This window comes from Malaclemys terrapin, chromosome 8 (assembly GCF_027887155.1).
Source record: "Malaclemys terrapin pileata isolate rMalTer1 chromosome 8, rMalTer1.hap1, whole genome shotgun sequence".
Taxonomy (NCBI): Eukaryota; Metazoa; Chordata; order Testudines; family Emydidae; genus Malaclemys; species Malaclemys terrapin.
Genome location: NC_071512.1, coordinates 51836764 through 51856371, shown reverse-complemented (window position 1 = coordinate 51856371; position 19608 = coordinate 51836764). Strand labels below are relative to the sequence as shown.

At 50.4% G+C, this 19608-nt stretch overlaps 1 protein-coding gene across 3 annotated transcripts in view; it reads left to right on the top strand.

Annotated features, from left to right (window-relative positions):
- The first annotated feature begins 2950 nt into the window (after nucleotides 1–2950).
- ASTN1 (astrotactin 1) overlaps nucleotides 2951–19608 on the top strand; it is a 205026-nt gene continuing 188368 nt past the window's right edge. For all 3 annotated transcript variants that reach the window (XM_054038231.1, XM_054038230.1, XM_054038232.1), the window contains exon 1: nucleotides 2951–3307. In XM_054038231.1, coding sequence (XP_053894206.1) covers nucleotides 3022–3307 — 286 coding nt within the window. In that variant the 5' untranslated portion in view covers nucleotides 2951–3021. The remainder of the gene's footprint in view (nucleotides 3308–19608) is intronic.

The window sequence follows — 19608 nt, the reverse complement described above, 5'->3', positions numbered from 1 at the left end:
AGAGGTGTAATACAATTGCTTGAGCCTGGCACTTAATTGCTTAAGCCCCAGCACCTCTTTCATAGCAAATTAAGCTTTGTTCATCACCATTGTATCTGAGTGCCTTCCAGCTGGGCGTGAAGCGCCATGACTAACATCTGTCATGTGTGGTTCATTCTATTAAAGCGTACACTGACTGCTCTGTGATCATACCAGGGGAGGCAGGTTGAAGAAGTGAGACTTGCACTAGGAGCGGATGGTGAGGAGGTCTGTGATGGTCCGTAACTGCTGGGGGCATTCCTTCCAGGGTCTCAGACCAGCCCCCAAGAAAGATCTGTCTCCTGCACAGCTGAGCTTTACCTTAGTGGTAGAGAGTTCCCTGGTGTCAGAGGAGTGGAGCTGTCTTCATCCTGGAGCTTTAGGCTCTTTTAGATATGATGGGCCCAAGCCACTGAGCACCTGGAAGATAAAGTACCTAGACTGTGAGTTCTTTGGAGGCGGGGACTGTCTTTTTGTTCTGTTTGTACAGCACATAGTACAACGAGGTCCTGGGCCATGAGGCTCTGACATCCTACAGTAATACACATAATCAAAAATTAATCACTAAGACCTTGAGCTTGCCAGTGTAGAGAGCAGAGGACAGGTTTGATGTGCTTGCAATAGGCAGTGCTGCTGAAGAGATGGGCGGCAGCGATTGGTACTATCTGGAGTTTCCAAAGTGCTGAAGGCTTCATGCCTGGGTATATTGTACTGCTTAGCCAGTTTTAGCAATGGTGGGAAATCTGATGGTCAGTTTCACCATTCCCCCTCTATTGTTAGTTTTCATTTCCCTACTGTCTTCCACACAGCCCCAAGGAGAGAACAAACGCTTAACAATAGAACAACTGGTTGTTAAACCACCAATGTTGGAGACTTGGAAGCAGGTGAACCTTCTGAAACTACTGTGAACTAATTTTTAAAAACTGATCGGACTTCGAGGTGGCAGTATCCCTTTATGCTCCCCCCTCCTCCCCGCCCATATAAAAAAATGTTCAAACATAACATTGCTAGTAACTTCCTTTTGTGATTCTTTGTTTGTGATTTAAATCGTTTGCCGGAAGAGGATAATGGCCACCAGATCTGATCCGTGTGGAACAGAGGAATGTTTAGGGGTAACAGTTTCAAATGCTCCTAAGTGACATAGAAGCTAAGCCCCATTTTCAAAAGTGACTTAGGCTGGGTCTATACTACCCACCTGAATCGGCGGGTAGAAATCGACCTCTCGGGGATCGATTTATCGCGTCCCATCGGGATGCGACAATCGATCCCCGAATCGACACTCTTACTCCACCAGCGGAGGTGGGAGTAAGCGCCGTCGATGAGAAGCCGCAGAGGTTGATTTTGCCGCCGTCCCTACAGCGGGGTAAGTCGGCTGCGATATGTCAAATTCAGCTATGCTATTCGCGTAGCTGAATTTGCGTATCTTAAATCGACCCTCCCCCGTAGTGAAGATGTAGCCTTAGGCTCAGGTCCTCAGAGGTATTTAGGCTCCTAACTTCCACAGATTCCAAGGCCAGAAGGGACCACTGTGATCATCTACTCTGACCTCCTGCACAATTAGGTGCCAACTGGCTTAGGTGTCTCTGAAAATCCCACTAGGTGCCTATTTTAAAGTGCCTACATACTTTTAAAAATCTAGCCCTAATAGCCAATGGCCCAGTCCTCAAAAGTGTTTAGATGTCTCATTTCTCGAAAATGATGGCAGTTAGATGCCATAAATACCTTTGAGGATCTGGGCATAAGTCACTTTTGAAAATGGGTTTTAGGCTCCTTAGTCATGGAGGTGCTTTTGAAAATGTTACCCTGGTTCTAAGATGAGGAACGGCTCCCTGGTAAGGATGTAATGAGGGACAGTTGACTTTGAGAGGTATGCTGCTTAGTTAAGGAATAAGGGAATATCTATCTGGATGTCTGTAGTTTGAATACATGCACTACAAAACACAGTTGCATACCAAAAATATCCCTTGCTTAAGAGTATTCTTTTAACAGCTGATTGCTAAAATAGGTTTAGCATCCCAAGCTCTAGAGGAAATAAGGGCCCGCTCCAGTTTCCATTGAAGGGAATGGGAATCTGTCCATTGATTTGAGTGGGAGTTGGATCAGTCCCGAAATGCTTTACAGAGCTTTTGTAAAGATTAGTTAACAGCTTATTATGGCATTCTACCCTTGGCATGGCTGGGGCTGACTTATTTCACCCATATGATTCTTTCACACCATGTTGAGCCAAACTCTGCATTGCCCTGCCCGACTCTGCTGATTGCAAAGCGGTTGCAAGCGTGTAAGGCAGCTGGCAATATTCCTTTTGAGAGGTGAACTGCAATGGTCTGGAGATGGGTTGATGGGCAGAAACTTCCCACGTTGGGCGTGCACTCTGCCAGTCTCCTGCCCTGCTTCAGTGAAACTGCCACCGCATTTATGGTTATGGTTGCAAACATTATTTTTATACCCCTCAATCAGAAACCAACCTGGAGCTGCACTTCTGGATGTATGTGACTGGGTGTGTGTGCAGGTGATCTAGCAAATTAGGAGAGGATGAGAGAAAAGCAGAGACGCTGGAAATGTTTGCACTGGAGATCATAATCCAGAATCAAAAGCCTCTGCTCTCAGCTCTGAGGCACTGCTCGGTTGCCCCCTCTGGAGAGTGCGGGGGCGGGGGTCAGATCTTTGCATTTGCAAAGTGTAATTGGGGGGGGGGGGGGATGAAAGCAACCGCCAACATTGCAAAGCAGGTGGATAGCAGCGCGTGAGCGAGCGCTGGGGAGAGGATGCACAGGAGGAGAAAGGCAGCAGCGCTGGCAGCCGGCTCGGAAGCACAGCTGCTTCTGTGAAATCCACCGCACTCCTCCCCGTGCATGCAGCCTGCGAACAAAGGAACCCAGCGGCGGGGGGTGCATCCGAGCCGGAGCCTTGCCCTGCAAGCTGCATCTCAGCCCCCCTGAGCAGGGCTCTTCCCCCCGCCCCCTCTCAGCGCTGGGAAGGAAGGGAAGGCGGATCGGGCTCAAGATGGCTTTAGCCCGGCTCTGCGCCCTGCTTGCCTGCTGCTGCTGGCTCCCGGCTGCCGCTGCCGGGGCCGCGGAGGCGGACGAGGACCCGTCCAAGGAGCTGGAGTGCAAGCTCAAGAGCATCACGGTGTCGGCGCTGCCCTTCCTGCGGGAGAACGACCTGAGCATCATGCACAGCCCCTCGGCCTCGGAGCCCAAGCTGCTCTTCTCGGTGCGCAACGACTTCCCCGGGGAGATGGTGGTGGTGGATGATCTGGAGAACACCGAGCTGCCCTACTTTGTGCTGGGTGAGTACTGGGGCTGCCAGCGCCCCTCCCCCCCCATAGCGACAGGCAGGGCCCCTCCTGCATGCAGCAGCCACGCACCCTGCACCCCCAGATAGTGACAGGCAGGGCCCCTGCTGCACGCAGCAGCCATGCACCCCCACATGGCCACATGCACAGCCCCTCCTGCAGCCATGCACCTGGGCTGGACAGTAGGCAGCACCCCCAAATAGCCACATGGGCAGCACCCATGCATCCTGTGCCTCCAGAGGGCCACATGCACAGCCTTTCCTGCACAAAGCAGTCATGCACCCCTAGCTAGCAGGCTGCACCCCCACAGCCACGTGCACATCCTCTTGTATCCAGCAGCCATGCATCCTGCAGCCCCACATGGACATCCCTTCTGGCATGCAGCCATGCACCCAGCCTGCACCCCCAAATGGCCACATCCATGTGACCTCTTGCATGTGTCATTCATATTAATTCAGCCAAAAGCTTCACCCACACTGCTACTCCTCCACATTGTACCATACAGGCCATTGTGCCCTTTGAATAACACTCCTCTTCCTCCAGGTAGCTACATTCAGGTTAGAGTGGTTTCTATTATATATTCAACTAACCAGATTCATTCCTTTTGTAACATGGTGGAAAAGTATCCACAGGCACCTCATTTCCCATCAAGGCTTTTGTCTCTGTGTTCTCTTTGCACCCAAATACTGTGTATGCACATGAGCAGCCTTCATGCAAGACTCCCATATCCATCCACATGGTTGCATGCTCTCTATTCCATATCCGTGCTCTGGCCAAAGAGTTCTATGCACTTTACCTACTACAAGCGGAATTCATCTGTCAATATCTATTGATTTCCAGGGGCCTAATGCTGGTCTTATTTATACACTGGTGTATAACCTGTATCTCCATTGACTCCAACAGATTTACTCCTGATTTATGCTGGTGGGAGATATGACTTAGGCCTTGGCTTTGTATATCCTATATGTGCTTCCTGCCATGCTAATGCAACCACTTACACTTTGCTTCCTGCATGCCAGGCCGAATTTGCCTGTCCATGTAATCTGTTTCATTCGCTTTATGAAACCCCTCCAGAATGCCCCACTCCCATCACCTCCTGCATGTAAAACTCACCCACTCAGTACAACTATGGTATCATCTTTATTGCAGGCATCAGATTCCAGACATCTACATGTCCCTTGCCTCCTGCCTGCAAAACTCACCCATCCATCAAAACTTCAGCATCAGCTTTGTCACATGCTCCCACTTGCACCTTGCCTCCTGCATGCAAAATACACCCAGCTTGCAAAACAGCGGCATCATCTTTCTGACGCCAGCGTCCAAGCAGCCACCCACAGCTCCCCTTCCTTATGCCAAGTTCACTTGTCCAATGATGCTACAGCATGGTGTGTATCGCCCCTCCCCCATGTATCTATCACCTTCCAAAACAGAGGTGCATGGACATACATTTTTGCATATGTTTTGTCTGCCACTCCAGAGTTCTCCATCCTTTTTAATAGCCTTCTTCAGTCCAGAAAAAATATGGCCACACACATGCTGCATGCAGGATTAGTATATTGATCCAGCTTGGCTGTGTCCTTCTCATTACAGTCTTTCTTTCCACCCCTAGGAGATCCATTTCTTGCATGCAGAACTCCTCCATCCAGCTCAGCTGCTGAAGCCATGTAGGGGGAAGGAAATGGGTGGGAGGGGTTGGTGGGCAGAAGAATACACTCCTGTAGATTTGACACTGGTTGCAGCGTTCTTTGATGATGGAGATGGGATGAATGTGAGTGGCAATCCCTAATCCTTGAGGTCTGGGGAGATGCCTGTTATGTGGGGATACAGTGCGGCCCCACAGCACTCATTAGTGGAGTTCTGGCCCAGCTGGTGCTGAAAGTGGAGTTCTGGCCCATCTGGAAGCGCCGGGGTAATTCCTGCTTTGTATAATGTTTCTGAATACAGCGTTAGGCCGCTGAGGTTTCTCAATGGTGCCTTTGTAAAGATGTGTTACTATGCAGGTGATGCATTTGGAGCTATGGAATGTGTGTGCCAGGGGCTGGGGGAGGCTGGATCTGTGTCATGCACACGGTGAGCATGCCCAGTGCATTGTGCTGGAAATGCTGTATGCACAGTGCTTCAAAGGAAGCCTGGGAGAGCGGGATGTCAAATGTCAATGTGGCCACCCCGCCCCCGTTTCAACACCCAAAAGCCTTTCCTATAGGCTGGCGTCTACCATGCAGTATCTTGTGTGCACGGCCCAAGCACAGAAACCAGCAGCTGTGCACTGGGCACCTCCGTGCAATGCTGCTGCCGGCTGCAGAAAGGCCTAATGGGGTTGCCATGGCAACTTGCAGCAGCAGCCACCGCCTGTGCTAACTGGGCAAGCAATCACATGGTGCCAAGTCCACCCTTGGTGTAACTCAGTGGGGTTACACCAGGGGAAACTGCTATGGGCAGTTGTTGTCAGCACCTTATGGCTTCTCCGGCCTCCTGTTTGCACATACTGACACGCAGGTTCATCGGGATCTGCCATTCTCTATCCTGGGAGGGGGTGTGTGTATGTCCAGCGGAATCTTGAAATCGACCGTAGTCCTGCAGGGTGTTTAGTGCATATGCCAAACCTCTGCAGGGGGTCTGGAACAATTTATGTAGTGTGGGTGCTGAGAGCCACTGAACCAAACTGTAAACCCTGTATATGATGGAAACCACTTCAGTTCCAGCATCTAGGAGCCTTTGTGAAATCGGGAGCCACACAAACAGGTTGATGTGTAGCCATTGTGCCTTGGTGTTTGTTTACTGTAGGCCTGAAGGACTCCTGTCAGGGATCAGGGCCCTTCTGAGCAAGGCACGGGATATGCAGTCACTGCCCCAGAGAACTTGCAGACTCCAATTCTGACAATAGATGGCAGATGAATGAACAGGCCTGGGAGAGCAAAGTAACAGAAGAGAGAGGTGCGTCTGCCTATGACAGGACTCCCAGGGGTCTCAGTAGCCACACGTAGTCACTGGCCTTGCCAAGGCATCCAAGCAGAGGTAGGTTTTAAGGAGGGATTGAAGAGAGAGTAAGGGGGAGGCTTTGCGAATTGTGGCCTGCAGAGCGTTTGTTCCCATGTGTGGAGGGAGGCATGAGAGAAAGCGTGGGGGCGTCTGTGAGGAAATCAAGTGAGTGGGCAGTAGAGGCTGGCGTTGGCAGAGTGATTGGGGATGGAGGGGTCAGCGTTGCCCTAAGAAATCAGATCCCCAGATGGTGAGCGTTGTTAGAAGGCAATGGCGCGACGTGGTGAGGTGCTGGCCCTAGATTGAAAGTTAGGGTGGGGCTCAATGGTGGAGGGCCTTGAAGGCAGAGGCCAGAAGAAGCTTTTTCTTCATGTGGTTTCCTCTTCCATGCTGCAATGCCTCTTGGCTAGAAGGAGGAGATCATCCCGATGTAACTCCAGCCCCTCTGGCAGTTTGGCCCATCCAGGCATGGGTTGCTTTGTAGACACTGCTCTGTGCTGCCCTGTGTTTGTTTTAGACTGTAAGCTCTGTGTTTTCTGCTGTGTCTGTACAGTGCTGAGCATGTTAGCAGTGCTCAATAAATCACCACCACCCCCATTATTGTGTCTGCAGAGTAATGGCAATGTTGCCTCCTGGTGGCTTCATAGGGGAGAGTCAAGGCTCGGCCCCTTGGAAAATCCGCCTCCTTTCAGCTGTTTCAAATTGATTACCCCAAAATGGTGCCCCTCAAAATCAAGGCCTACTTTTGAACATTCTGGCCTAAGTTTCTTGGTGGTAGGCTACCCCCATTCCACCAGTTCCCTTCTGGGGTATCAGTAAGTGGCAGAAAAGGGCCTGAGAAGATAGTGTTTGCAAGGGTCTGTCTACTGTAGATTTGTGCTCAGGAGTTAACAGCAAGAACTGGGTGAAACTCAATGGCTTGTGTATGCATGAGGTTCCGCTGGATGATCACAGTGATGTCTTCAGGCCTTAAAATTGAGGCCTTTCTGAATCATGGGACAGGATTAGTAAATCTCAACTTGGTTGAGTAGACTGGGCAGCTAAATGGCAATGACACCATTCTTGGCCTGAAACATACCTATTCGGGGTCGTGAGTGTGATGTAGGAAGAGTGGTACCTCTCTGGGAATGTGACTTATTGGGTTATGTTTACATGAGCTTTCACTCTCTCCTACTGGAATGTTGACAGCTCTTCTTATAATGTACCAGGATTGAACATGACACTAGCCTGAGCTTTGCTACTTGCCTTATTCTATCTTCTGCCAAGTGCCAAAAATGCACTTCTAGACCGATGGGTGGCTGACCCCATCCAAGCTTTCAAATATGCTGAACTCTTAGAGGCTGGCTGCTAAGATCATGTTGAAGTGGGGTGGGAAGGAAGATGGTAATCAGATTGATGTGATTTTAAGGTCAAGTATGTCACGGGCTCTAGGGTTAGGAACACTTTGGAGGACAGAAGGACTTTAGGAGCCATGGACTTTTCCAAGCCCTGGTCTTGCACCAATAATCAGAAGGGGAAAAAATATTAACCTTTGGTACCACATGCACAATAGTGTGAAGATAATCTTGTGAGCAGTGAAGCAGGGCGGGAGTTGGCTGCATCATTGGTGGCTGGGTTCATATTCAAAACTGGGATGACTGCAACATATGACATATGGAGGCTGGGGGCTTTTGCCACAATCATCATGAAATCCCTGTCATTGGAACTGTTCTGGGTGGGGAATAATATGGTGAATGGGGCTTGGATGAAGCCAACGACAGTCAAGTGTTTCTTGCTGTGAGGCATTGTTTGCTGGTGAGATCACTTCAATTCAGACAGAGCTGGCTGCCGCAGATGCAGTGAAGTTGTTTCTTGAGGGGACAAATACAGAGGGACAGAATCGCAGCTGGCATAAGTTGCTGTTGGTCCTTTGAAGTCAGTATGCTGACTTGCACCAACTGAGGATCAGGCCCCAAATCTCTGCTTGAGTGTTAGTTGCTGGTGCTCATTGGTGTGCTGGACACTCTATATGTTACAACACTTGATTTTATCCATGTCTTGCTTGTCTGGTGACCAAAGTCAACAGGGAGATAGATGTTGGGGCGGCTGTTGGAGTGGCTTGTCAATGCCCGAATGATGCCAGCTTCTCCCAGAGGAGGGATTGGCTGGTACTTGCTCAAGAAGAAAACCATCTCTTGACACTGACCCTGTCTACATACAGTTATCACTCTTTTGAATCTCCCTTGTGAGTGGGTGGAAGATTGCTGGGAAGAAGAATAGTGAGAGGCAGTATTAGAGCCAGTATGGCCCAGAAGATAGGGCACTGTGCTAAGAACGAGTGATTTACCTCTCCGCCAGCTGCTCCAGGTGCCCAAAACAATGCGCTTGCACTGCTGGGGAGAGGTGCGTGACTGCTCTTGCAGCTTCCCTTTGCTTCCCTGTTAGAAAGTCATTTTTCTGTTGGGAAGCAAAGAAATCTGTGGGGGACATGAATTCTACGTGCAGAATTCAGGCCCAGTATTATCAGAATTACTATTTAGTTGGGAGCCCCGATGCGCACAGTTGCAAGACTCTCAATATATTTATAATAATTTTATTAATAAAGTTAGCAATTTCACAAACACTCCACCCCAATAAGGAGGTAGAGATGATACAGAATGAGCTGAGCATCCATATATTTACACCATCTCTTGCAAAACAACCTGACAAGTTAGTTATCTTCTGCCTTGCCAACATCACCATCACCAGTGGTCGTCATCCTGGCATCTCCCAAGAGCTACATCTCTTTCTCTCTAAGCACACAGGCTGGGATGTAACTTTTATAATGTGTTACGCTGATGCTACTATGTCTAACGATATTCAGTTGGGGTTTCAGTCCCTTTCCTTATTTGTATGTCCTTGCCCTACTAATGTTGGGGTGCCTTCTCCCATAGGTTATTAATCCTTTTGCCTCAAGCTTATTGGTATATATGTCAGTTAGTTACCATGGCATTCTTGTGGTCAGTCAGCTGCTATAAACTAGCATCTTGTGTTTACCTACCAGCAGTTTAGTCGTTACAGCATCTGTCTTTTGATATCTTATGCTCTAGGGCAGTGGTTCTCAACCTTTTTGGGCTCAGGACCCATTTGTAAATGTTTATGGCCTGTCACAACGCAGTAAATAGTCTGGGGATGGAAGCCCTGGGATGGCTTGGGTCCAGATTGGGTCCTGCCTGGCACTCATCTCACAGAGGCGGCTCCTGCAGCTCCTGTGCTGTGGGGCTAGCTGGGCTTGGCTCTCTGCTCTGGGCGTTACAACCTCCAGGGTTGCAGTGTCACTCAGGTTAGGCCCGGTCCCCATGACTGGACCAAATGTGTGTGAGTGGAGTTGTGACCTGGCTCATGGGGTTGCAGTTCTACTCACTGAAATCCGGTCTACCTGGACTCCCGTCGTCATGGCTGCTGGGCCAAACCTGAGTGATGCTGGGACCCAGAGGTTTCAGTGCCTGGAACAGGGAGGCGAGCCCAGCCAGCCCTGTGGGACAGGAGCTGCTATGCAATCCTTTGAAACATGCTGGCAACTCAGTTTTGGGTCCTGACTCACAAGTTGAGAACCCCCGTAGGGCAACTCTTGGTTAACTACTTATGCTAAGGCTTTTGGGGCCTTATATCTTAATTAGTTTGGCTAAGCTGTTGTCTTACAGGCCTTGAGGCCTTCTACCTGTGCCTCACCTAGCAAATACCTATACCTATAAGCTACACAATCCCGGGGTCTTGCTGGCTTCCTGGCTGTTACTGGATTCCCAGGGGATAGCAGTTGCCTGGAGTGCTTTATACTAGCTGTGCTTGGCAAGGATGTTGCATCCTTGTTTGAACATCAGGGCAGTAAGCGATGTCTGTGTCACCTTGAGGTGGGGTCACTGCAACATGCTTAACACAGGGATCCCCCTCAAAACCATCTGGGCTTTGAGGCTAGTGCAGACCGAGCTAGCCTGTTTGTTAAGCTAGGCTTGGTGCAGAGAACACATTACTCCTGTGCTCTGCGCTGGGTGTTGGTTCTGACCCATACAGCCTTCAGGGGCTTAGGTCATGGGTATTTCACAGATGGCCTCTCTCTTGCTGTACTGTGCTGTTACGATCATCCAAGGCACTGATATTAACAGTTCTCTCTTGAGAGGGCAAGGGCAGCATTCTTGCTGAGGGCTCTTTTGGTGTTAACTCACTGCCCATTTAGGTTTGGTGACCTTCAGGGGACACTGTATGAGTAATCTGTTATCCCATGCTTTAGATTGGAGTCATAACGGGTCATATTGAAGGATGAACTGTGAGGCTGGAGGGAGGTTACTAGTGGAGTTCTTCAGAGATCGGTCTGGGGACCAATCTTATTTAACATTTTCATTCAGGACCTTGACACAAAAAATGGGTGTGCGCTAATAAAATTTGCAGATGACACAAATTTGGAAGGGATTGCCAATATTGAGGAGGACCGGAATATCATACAAGAAGATCTGGACAACCTTGAAAAGTGGAGTAATAGAAATGGCATGAAATTTAAAAATGCAAGGTCATGTACTTAGGAACTGTCAAGGCTGATTCCCCACTCTGGCACTTCGAGTGCAGAAGGTGGGGGCCTGCAAGGATTTTAAAAATTAATACTGGCCACTCCAGGCTTATATTAAACTCCCAAGGTTACAGCTTTTCTCTGACCTTGGCTTGGTAAACGCTGCCACCACCCAAATGCAGACCCCTTTTTCGGATCCCAGGAAGGCACACTTGGGAATTCCTTCCTGTGGGGTACCCTCAAGTCCTTTCACACACCCCCTCCGGGGAAGAGCTGAGAAAGAAAACAAAGGAAATTAGCTGTTGCCACCAGCTAATTTAACAATGTATGCACAAACCTCTCAGGACACCAAAAATCCAATCCTGTTCTTAAAAAAGGTAAATTTTATTAAAAACAAAAAAGAAAGAAAATACATCTGGAACTTAGGCTTTTGCTAGATTTGAAAAGAGCAATTCCAAAAATTAAGCACCTAAAATAGCTTTCTTGGGGGTTCAGCTTAAAGATTACAAGCAAACAAAAGCATCTGGGGTTAGCACAGAGGAGTCCCCAAGCCTTACAGAAAATAAAAGAAATAAACCTAATCGCATCTTTCTAGACATTTCCTGAGCTGCTTAGATATCTGGGTCGTTCTAGGTATAATCTGATGATTTCCATACTTGGCAAAAAGCTTTTTACAGCATACTCATAGCCCTGACTTTGCTCTGTTCCCCTCTCTCTGGAGAACAACACAGAACCCAAAGGGAAAGCTTTTTTCCCAAATTTAAAAAGTTCTAGCCTTCCCATTGGCTCTTTTAGGCAGGCGCCCACTCCCTTTTCTTTACCTGGGGGACTTTTTAACCCTTTACAGGTAAAGCAAGCAACCACCAAGAGGGACTTCATAGCTAACTGGCTGGCTGGGTGTCCATAAAAGGGAGCTACCCTCTCCCCCTTCATTTATCACAGGAACTAACAACAATGTCTGCTATAAGCTGGGGGATGTATCAGTTGGAAGTGACAGAGGAGAAGAAAGACCTGGGTGTATTGGTTGATCACAGGATGACTATGAGCTGCCAGCGTGGTGTGGCCATGAAAAAGGTTAATTCAATCCTAGGATGCATCAGGCGAGGTATTTCCAGTAGAGATAGGGAAGTGTTATTGCCATTATACAAGGTACGGGTGAGACCTCATCTGGAGTACTGTGTACAAGTCTAGTCCCCTTTGTTTAAGAAAGATGAATTCAAACTGGGACAGGTGCAGAGAAGGGCTAGTAGGATGATCCGAGGAATGGAAAACCTACCTTATGAGAGGAGACTCAAAGAGCTTGGCTTGTTTAGCCTAACCAAACGAAGGCTGAGGGGGGATATGATTGCTCTCTATAAATACATCAGAGGGATAAACATTAGGAGTGAGAGGAGTTATTTAAGTTAAGGGCCTATGTTAGCACAAGAACAAATGGACATAAACCGGCCATCAACAAGTTTAGGCTTGAAATTAGATGGTTTCTAACCACCAGAGGAGTGAAGTTCTGGAACAACTTTCCAAGGGGAGCAGTGGGGCAAACATCCTACCTGGCTTCAAGACTGAGCTTGATAAGTTTATGGAGGGTATGGTATGATGAAACTGCCTACAATGGCATGGCCCATCTGTAATTGCTATTAGCAAATATCTCTAACAGCTGGAGATGGGGCACTAGATGGGGAGGGCTCTGAGTTACTACAGTGAATTCTTGCCCAGGTGTCTGGCTGGTGGGTCTCCCCCACATGTTCAGGGTCTAACTCAAGGGTGGCCAACCTGTGTCTCTGCCCCAGGCCCCGGCCCCACTCCACTCCACTCCTTCCCCCGAGTCTGCCGTGCCCTTGTTCCTCCTCATCTGCCCCTCCCCCCCAGTCTCCTGCACATCACAAAACAGCTGATGGCGGCGGGCAGGAGGCGCAGGGATGGAGGGTTAGGTGCTGATCGGTGGTGCTGCTGGTGGGTGGGAGACAATGGGGGCGGGGAGGGGGAGCTTATGGTGGGGGCTGCTGACGTATTACTGTGGCTCTTAGGCAGTGCACATTGGTAAATTCTGGCTCCTTCTCAGGCTCAGGTTGGCCACCCCAGTCTAACTGATTGCCATATTTGGAGTTGGAAGGAGTTTCTGTCCCCCACCCTCCCTGGGTCAGTCTGGCAGAGACCCTGAGAGGTTTTCACCTTCCCCTGCAGCATGGAGCTTGAGTCACTTGCTTGTTTGAACTAGAGTAAATGGTGGATTTTCAGTAACTTGAAGTCTTTAAACCATGGTTTGAGTACTTCAGTAACTCAGCCAGAGGTTAGGGGTCTATTACAGGAGTGGGTGGGTGGGGTTCTGTGGCCTGTGATGTGCAGGAGGTCAGATTAAATGATCATAATGGCCCCTTCTGGTCTTAAAGTCTATTTGGGCAGTGATCATAGGGTTACACCATTGACATGAATATTTGTGATCCCATGTATTCTGCTTTATACTTAGTAATGAGCTTTGGTGTATCTGGAGGGTTATGTTTTGTTTTAGAAAATTTAATTTTGGAGAAAATTGGCAGATTGAAACCGGAGGGATGTATGTTGTGAAGAGACTTGGAAGGATTTGATTTTTATGGTGCATGTTGGTAAACGTTGATTTCATCCTAGACACACAAACTGATGGAAAATATTTTCATCAGTAATAACCAAAATTTACAGATAGGCAAAGTAGGAAAAATGCTGCTTGAGAATTCAGAGTTAGAATCCAGTGATTTAGACTTTTGAGTTAGGCTTGTTACATGAGTAGTACAACCAGGTAGGATTTGTTGATTTCAGGATATTTACTTTGTATATTTTGACAATTTGTGTTTAAGGGGTTTATAAAGCTTTAACTTTTTGAAGCTCAGCATCTACTCTCTTTAAATAATTGACTGGCTCCCCCATAATTTTGTGCAACTGGGAAAATAAACTAGATAAATCTTGAGTAAATCTTAAAAAAAAGGCTTAAAATAAACATTGATATTATCTATCAAAATTATTAAAAAACTGAATTTTGTGTAGCCTCATTATGAACCAGCAGAGAGAGGGCATGTATGCGCTGTACTGTATTTTACTGGAACATAAATCTGTTCTTGTAGAATAATTCTGTTTACTAACTTGATCTTGGGGAAGAACCTGTGGTTTTTCAGATGAAGGCTGTCCTGAGTTGATGTGTGTGTGAAATTTTTCAGAGTTTATTTGCTGGGGTTCAGGTGACAGCTGGTGGTGTGTGTGTGTGTGTGTGTGTGTGTGTGTGTGTGTGTGTGTGTGTGTGTGTGTGTGTGTGTGTGTGTGTGTGTGTGTGTGATTCTCATCTGCCTGGATTCACAGCCCTTGAGGTTAGCTTTGAGCTTCAGGTTCAAACAAGCCCAAGAACTTGAAAGCCAACTGCCTTTGAAACTGATGAGTTTGCAACAAAAGAATGGAAAAGTCTTGGGTATTTAACAGAGGAGAGAGGGGCTAGGAAGAGAAAGGAGAGAGGCCTTTATGCAGGAAAGAACTGGGAGGGCGGCCACAGCATTCCGGAGAAGAGTCAGAAATTATGCGTGCTCAGCTGTGTGGTGAGAGGGTCCTACCCATCCAGGCTTATAAATAAATACGGTGAGTGGAGGGAGTAGTCATTGCAGCTCTGACAGTGACACCAGGGACATTTAGAACCCTGCTCAATGCTTATCCATCTGAGTTGATGAATGATGTTAGAGGGGCAGACCATAAAGCGACGCCTGAACAGCCTCCTGGACTCCTAGCCTGCGTTCGGTGCACCACACCAGGCCAGTCTGCAGAACCGAGTGAGCTGCGTGGCCTGCTATGTCCTGCAGAACTTTGAAGGTCACTTAACTAACACGTGTGATGCTGCTCCACCCTCTTGTTCTGTTCATCCCTGGATGACGTAGACCCTGCAGGAAGAGGATAGCTGTGTGGTTACTGCATTAGACTAGGATTCGGGAGCTCTGAGTTCATTTCCCAGCTATGCCCCAGACTCCCTGTTTGACTTGGGCAAGCACTCAGTCTCTGTGCCTTGAATTGCCATCTGTAAAATGGGGGTGATGATATTTCCGTTTGCCCCCTCTTTTCACTCTTCTCTATGTAGGTGGGAAGCTTTTGGGGGCAGGCACTCTCTTACTGTATGCACCCAGCACCCGGCTCGGCAGGAGTCTGAGCTCTGTTAGGGCCTCAGAGCTACTGTAATAGAAGTAATAATAATAGTGGCAAGTGGATGGTTGGGCGTGTGTGTTACAGTTCAATCAAAATCCATTCTGCAGCCAGAGCATGGGAAATTGTCACTCAGTCTTGTTGGCAGCTGTTTCTTTCCCCAATTTATTCTGCGCGCCGTCACCACCCTCTAGCTGTCTGTGCAATAAAAGGTGCATTTAGAAGTGTACATCACAGGAACGGTCTAGATGACCACGTAGCCTAGGTTTGCAAAGCTGCTGAGCTGGGCTATTATGAACTGTTACAGGGGCCAGCCCTGGGCACCCACAATCTTGGTGAGAGTTTCAAACTATAATACAAATGTTTTAGGCACCGTTTGAAAACTGTTTTGAAGGAGTGTTGGGGGCTGGGATTGAGGGGTCCTGTGTTCAATTCCTGGCTGTGCCACACATTTCTTCTGTGAACATGAGCAAATCATTAGTCTGTCCGTGCCTCAGTTTCCCATCAATAAATGGGGACAGTTCTTTTTATTTCCTAACTTTTGTCTGGCTTATCTGTTTAGACTGTGTGTACATCGACACACACACCAGTTCTAACTCCGATTGAGCTAGTGTGCAGTGTAGCTGCGGCAGCATGACCAGCGGGAGAGGCTGGCCGTGCTGGGAATGAGCCTGTCTGAGCTCCTAGGTATGTACTCCGGTGGCTAGCTCCTGCTGTTTGCGCTGCAGCTAGGCGGCTGGTTTTGCTCGCTAGCTCGATCCGAGGTAGCGCAGGTATGTCTCCTTGAGGTGGAAATGACATGTCCAGCTCTGGTGCAGACATAACCCCTGCCCTGAGGAACTCACAGGGAGTCTCTTACTGTGTATGTACAGCACAATGGAGCCGTGATCTTGTCTAGCGAATGGAAATGCTATTGTAATACACACCTCATCATAGCAATATATTATTTGTATATCCTGGTCTTAGTGGGCGTCAGGGCTGGCTTTAGCAAGAGCGGGGCCCGATTCCCGGGGGCAGGGCTTGCCGCAAGCCCTGCCCCCAGGAATCAGGCCACGTTCCGGCCGGAGCTCCGGCCAGGGTCGCGGGGCTTGGGTCCGGCCCGGAGCCGAGCTGTGGGGGCTGGAGCCAAGCCAAGCTGCGAGGGCGGGCCAGGCTGGAGTCGAGCCGCGGGGGGCGGGCCTGAGCGGAGCGGAGTCAGAGCCAAGCCGAGCCAAGCTGCGGGGGCCGGAGCCGAGCCGCGCCGCGCCACGGGGGCCGGGCCAGGCCGGAGCCGAGCCGGGTCAGAGCTACTGAAGCCGGGGGTGCTCGGCCGGGGGGCCAGGCCTGGCCGCAGGGGCCGGGCCGCGTTGCGGGGGCTGGGCCGGAGCTGAGCCGGGTCAGAGCTGCTGAGGCCGGGGGTGCTCGGCCGGGGGGCCAGGCCTGGCCGCAGGGGCTGGGCCGGAGCCACGCCGCGGGGGGCCGGGCTGGGCCGGAGCCGAGCCGGGTCAGAGCCGCTGAGGCCGGGGGTGCTTGGCCGGGGCCGGGCTGGCGCACTCGGACAGAACCGGGGCCAGAGTGAGCTGCTTGGCCGGGGCTGGACTTGGCCACGCTGCGCCGCGCCCCCCCGGAGCCCTTCTCGGGCCCCCGCCACCCCAGCTTACCTGGTGCTGCCTGCCTGCCTGCCCGCCCCTGCTTCTTTTCAGACTTCCCGCGAACCTCTGATTCGCGGGAAGCAGGGGCGGGGGAGGAGCAGGGGGCGGAGTGTTCAGGAGAGGGGAGGAGGGAGAAGTGAGCTGGGGGCGGGGTGGAGAGCTGCGGCGCAGGGCCCTCTTAGCGCGGGGCCCGATTCAGCCGAATCGGCTGAATCAGCCTAAAGCCGGCCCTGGGGCGTGGTGCTCTGTCCCCCTCAGGGGTGGCTGGACCACAGGTAGAGATTGATGAGCCTGCCACAGCTTTGGCCAACAGAGTTGACTCTTTTGCCTCAGGTAGCAGAAGCTTGTCCTTTAAGATCAGGAGGTTGCTGGTTCAGTGCACACTGTCGCCAACCCATCCAGGCCTTGCCTTTGCAATGCAGCAGCAGCTGGAGATCCCAGTCTTGGTTGAGACTCCATCGGGTTAGGCATCCTGTAGGAAGTGAGGCACCCCATATTGCACCGGGAAACTGGAATCCAGGCATGGGAATAAAGGGGGCGGTGAACCAGCAAGGAGGCTGTTTGTTGATGTGGGAGAGGAAGTATTTATGGAGCTGTATTCCCAGCTGGCCTCACCAGAAAGCTTAATGACTGAAGGAGCTTCCCAGCCAGCGTCAGTGTCATTTTCCTATGTGGTCATTTCCGTGGCTCTCCAGCGTCAGCTGCATTTCCCGCGTCTCCATGGTTACAGCTCTCTGTGTTTGTGAGCGCCTGGGCACAGTCCCAGTTATCTAAAGCAAGTTGGCGAGACCCATTGGAAGGTCCTTTAGGTGGAAGAACGCAGCAGAGGCATTGGGGCTGCTCTTGCTCATTTGATGGTCAGTGGGGTTGGAATGGTTTATTTCCCACTTTGTGTGCTGTCGGGGAAAGTGGCCTAGGGCTGCGACGTGTGTGGAACAGCCTCTGCCTGGAGATTTGGATCCGGACTCCTTCAAAGTGCGGGGATGTTTTGGATCTGGGGGTTCGGCTCATCCCATTAAAGAGTTAGGGGATCTGAACTCTCTGTGTCTGGATGCAGGATTTGGGCCCATCTCATAACCATTCTGAGCTGGGCTGTTTGGAGACCTCCATTTGCCCTCACTGGAATGCCCCTGCTTTCTGAGCGCACTCTGCCAAGGACACGCATGCCAGTCTCCTAAGACAGTACGTGCATTTAGACTGGAAGCTCTTAGGGCCGTGTCTGCGCCCTTCTCGGAGGCTGTGCAGGCCACAAGCACATGGATGGAGCTTAGTAAATCACTATTAATAATAGCAGTGTGAGGTGTGCTGCCCTCTATGCAAAAAGGAAGCGCAGCACTCAGGGGTGAGATGGAGCAGCTGTGCATTCTGGCCACCGGTCGGTGGCTGGGGTGGGGTGCTCCTCCTGCTGGGGGTGGAGGGGTCCAGAATGGGAGCTGAGGGCTGTGACTGAAATGGGGGAAGCGCTGGTATGAAGGGTGTGGCGGGAAGGGGGCTGGGAGTGGTGGTGCCAGTGGGGAATGTGAGGGGAAGGGGTTGGGCGTAGAGGGTAGGGGTGGCAGCAGGGGATGGGGTTGGGAGTGGAGGTGGGAGGGGCAGAGGGGGCTGCGGGAGGAGAGGACAGTAGTGGTTTGGGGATGGGAAGGAGCTGTTATGTGGAGAAGGTAGAAAGGAGGCCAACAGGGGCACGAGCTGGTAGGGGTAGCAGTAGGGAGACTGGGCAGAGTGGGAGAAGGAGGAGCAGTGGGGATGGGAAATCGCCCAGGGCTGCCCAGGGGAGGGTGAAGTGTGGAGAGGAGATAAATGACTTCTGCATCTCGGTCAGTGAGTTCAGGAACCTTTGATAGCATCTAACCTTGCTAGTCAGTGACTCTGGCTGGAGACCACTGGCTTCCCGTGTGCTTAGCCCCATCGGCGGGCTGGGAGAGGAGAGAGAAGGTAGCCATCTCTGCCTTCCCTCCCAGCCCCCGCCCCAATATGGCTACAGCAGAGTCAGTTTCAGGATCCTGGGCCCTGTAATTAAATTAATTTTGCATGAAATTGCTGAGGGAATCTAGTCTTCCACTCATTTAAACTTCTCCATTATTAATCCCTGTAATGTCTTCCCTGGCGTCTGGTTGCCTTCTTGCCCGGTTTCATTTCTAACCAAGGCTGTTGCAGTGTTAGGCTTTTTGGGAGAACTAGTCTGGCATTTCTGGAGTTTACTCCGACTTATTTATTACCCCTCCTCGTTCCCTGGCAGCAGACACCATCCCTCCTCTGCAGGGGCAGACAGGAGCCTGCTATCTTAAATCCCTTTAAATAATTCAGTGGCCTACGGGCATGATTGGCTTTAGTGAAGGTTGGTTGTGCTACTTCCCGCGTACTAGTCCTTCAACCCTCTCCATTGCAACCTGATGCGTTTTATTGTGATTAGCTCAGGCCCCATCGCTATTCAGTTTGGCTGTACATTTAAGCCAAGGGACTAGGAGTCTACACTGCAATTAAACACCCGTGGCTGGCCTGTGTCTGCTGACTCGGGCTTGCAGGGCTTGGGCTGTCAAGTTACAGTGTAGACGTTTTACTCAGGCTGGAGCCTGACTTCTGGCACCCTCCCCCCTCGTGGGATCCCAGAGCCTGGGCTCCAGCCTGAGCCCAAACGTCTATACCACACTTTTACAGCCCCACAGCCTGAGCCCAAGTCAGCTGACAGCCCCCAGCTGACACACCTGCAGAAATTAGACCTAATTTTCAGAGCAGGGATGGTTATCGCTTCCTGGAAACCAGGCCCATCTAAGCTGTCTCAAGTTGGGCAACCAGAAATTAAGATGCTCCCCCTCCAAATCACTAGTCACCTCTGAGTGGCTTTGGGAGCCAGGTCCTTCGCTGATGTAAACTGGCATAGTTTCTTTTGACATTAATGGACTGGTGCCAGTTTATGCCAGCTGTGGAGCAGGCTGTGGAACTTTTCCGAAGTTCAAGTGTGTTTGGGTCCGGGGTTTTGATTTGGGCCCATCTCCTGGCAGCATCCTTAGCTCCAAATA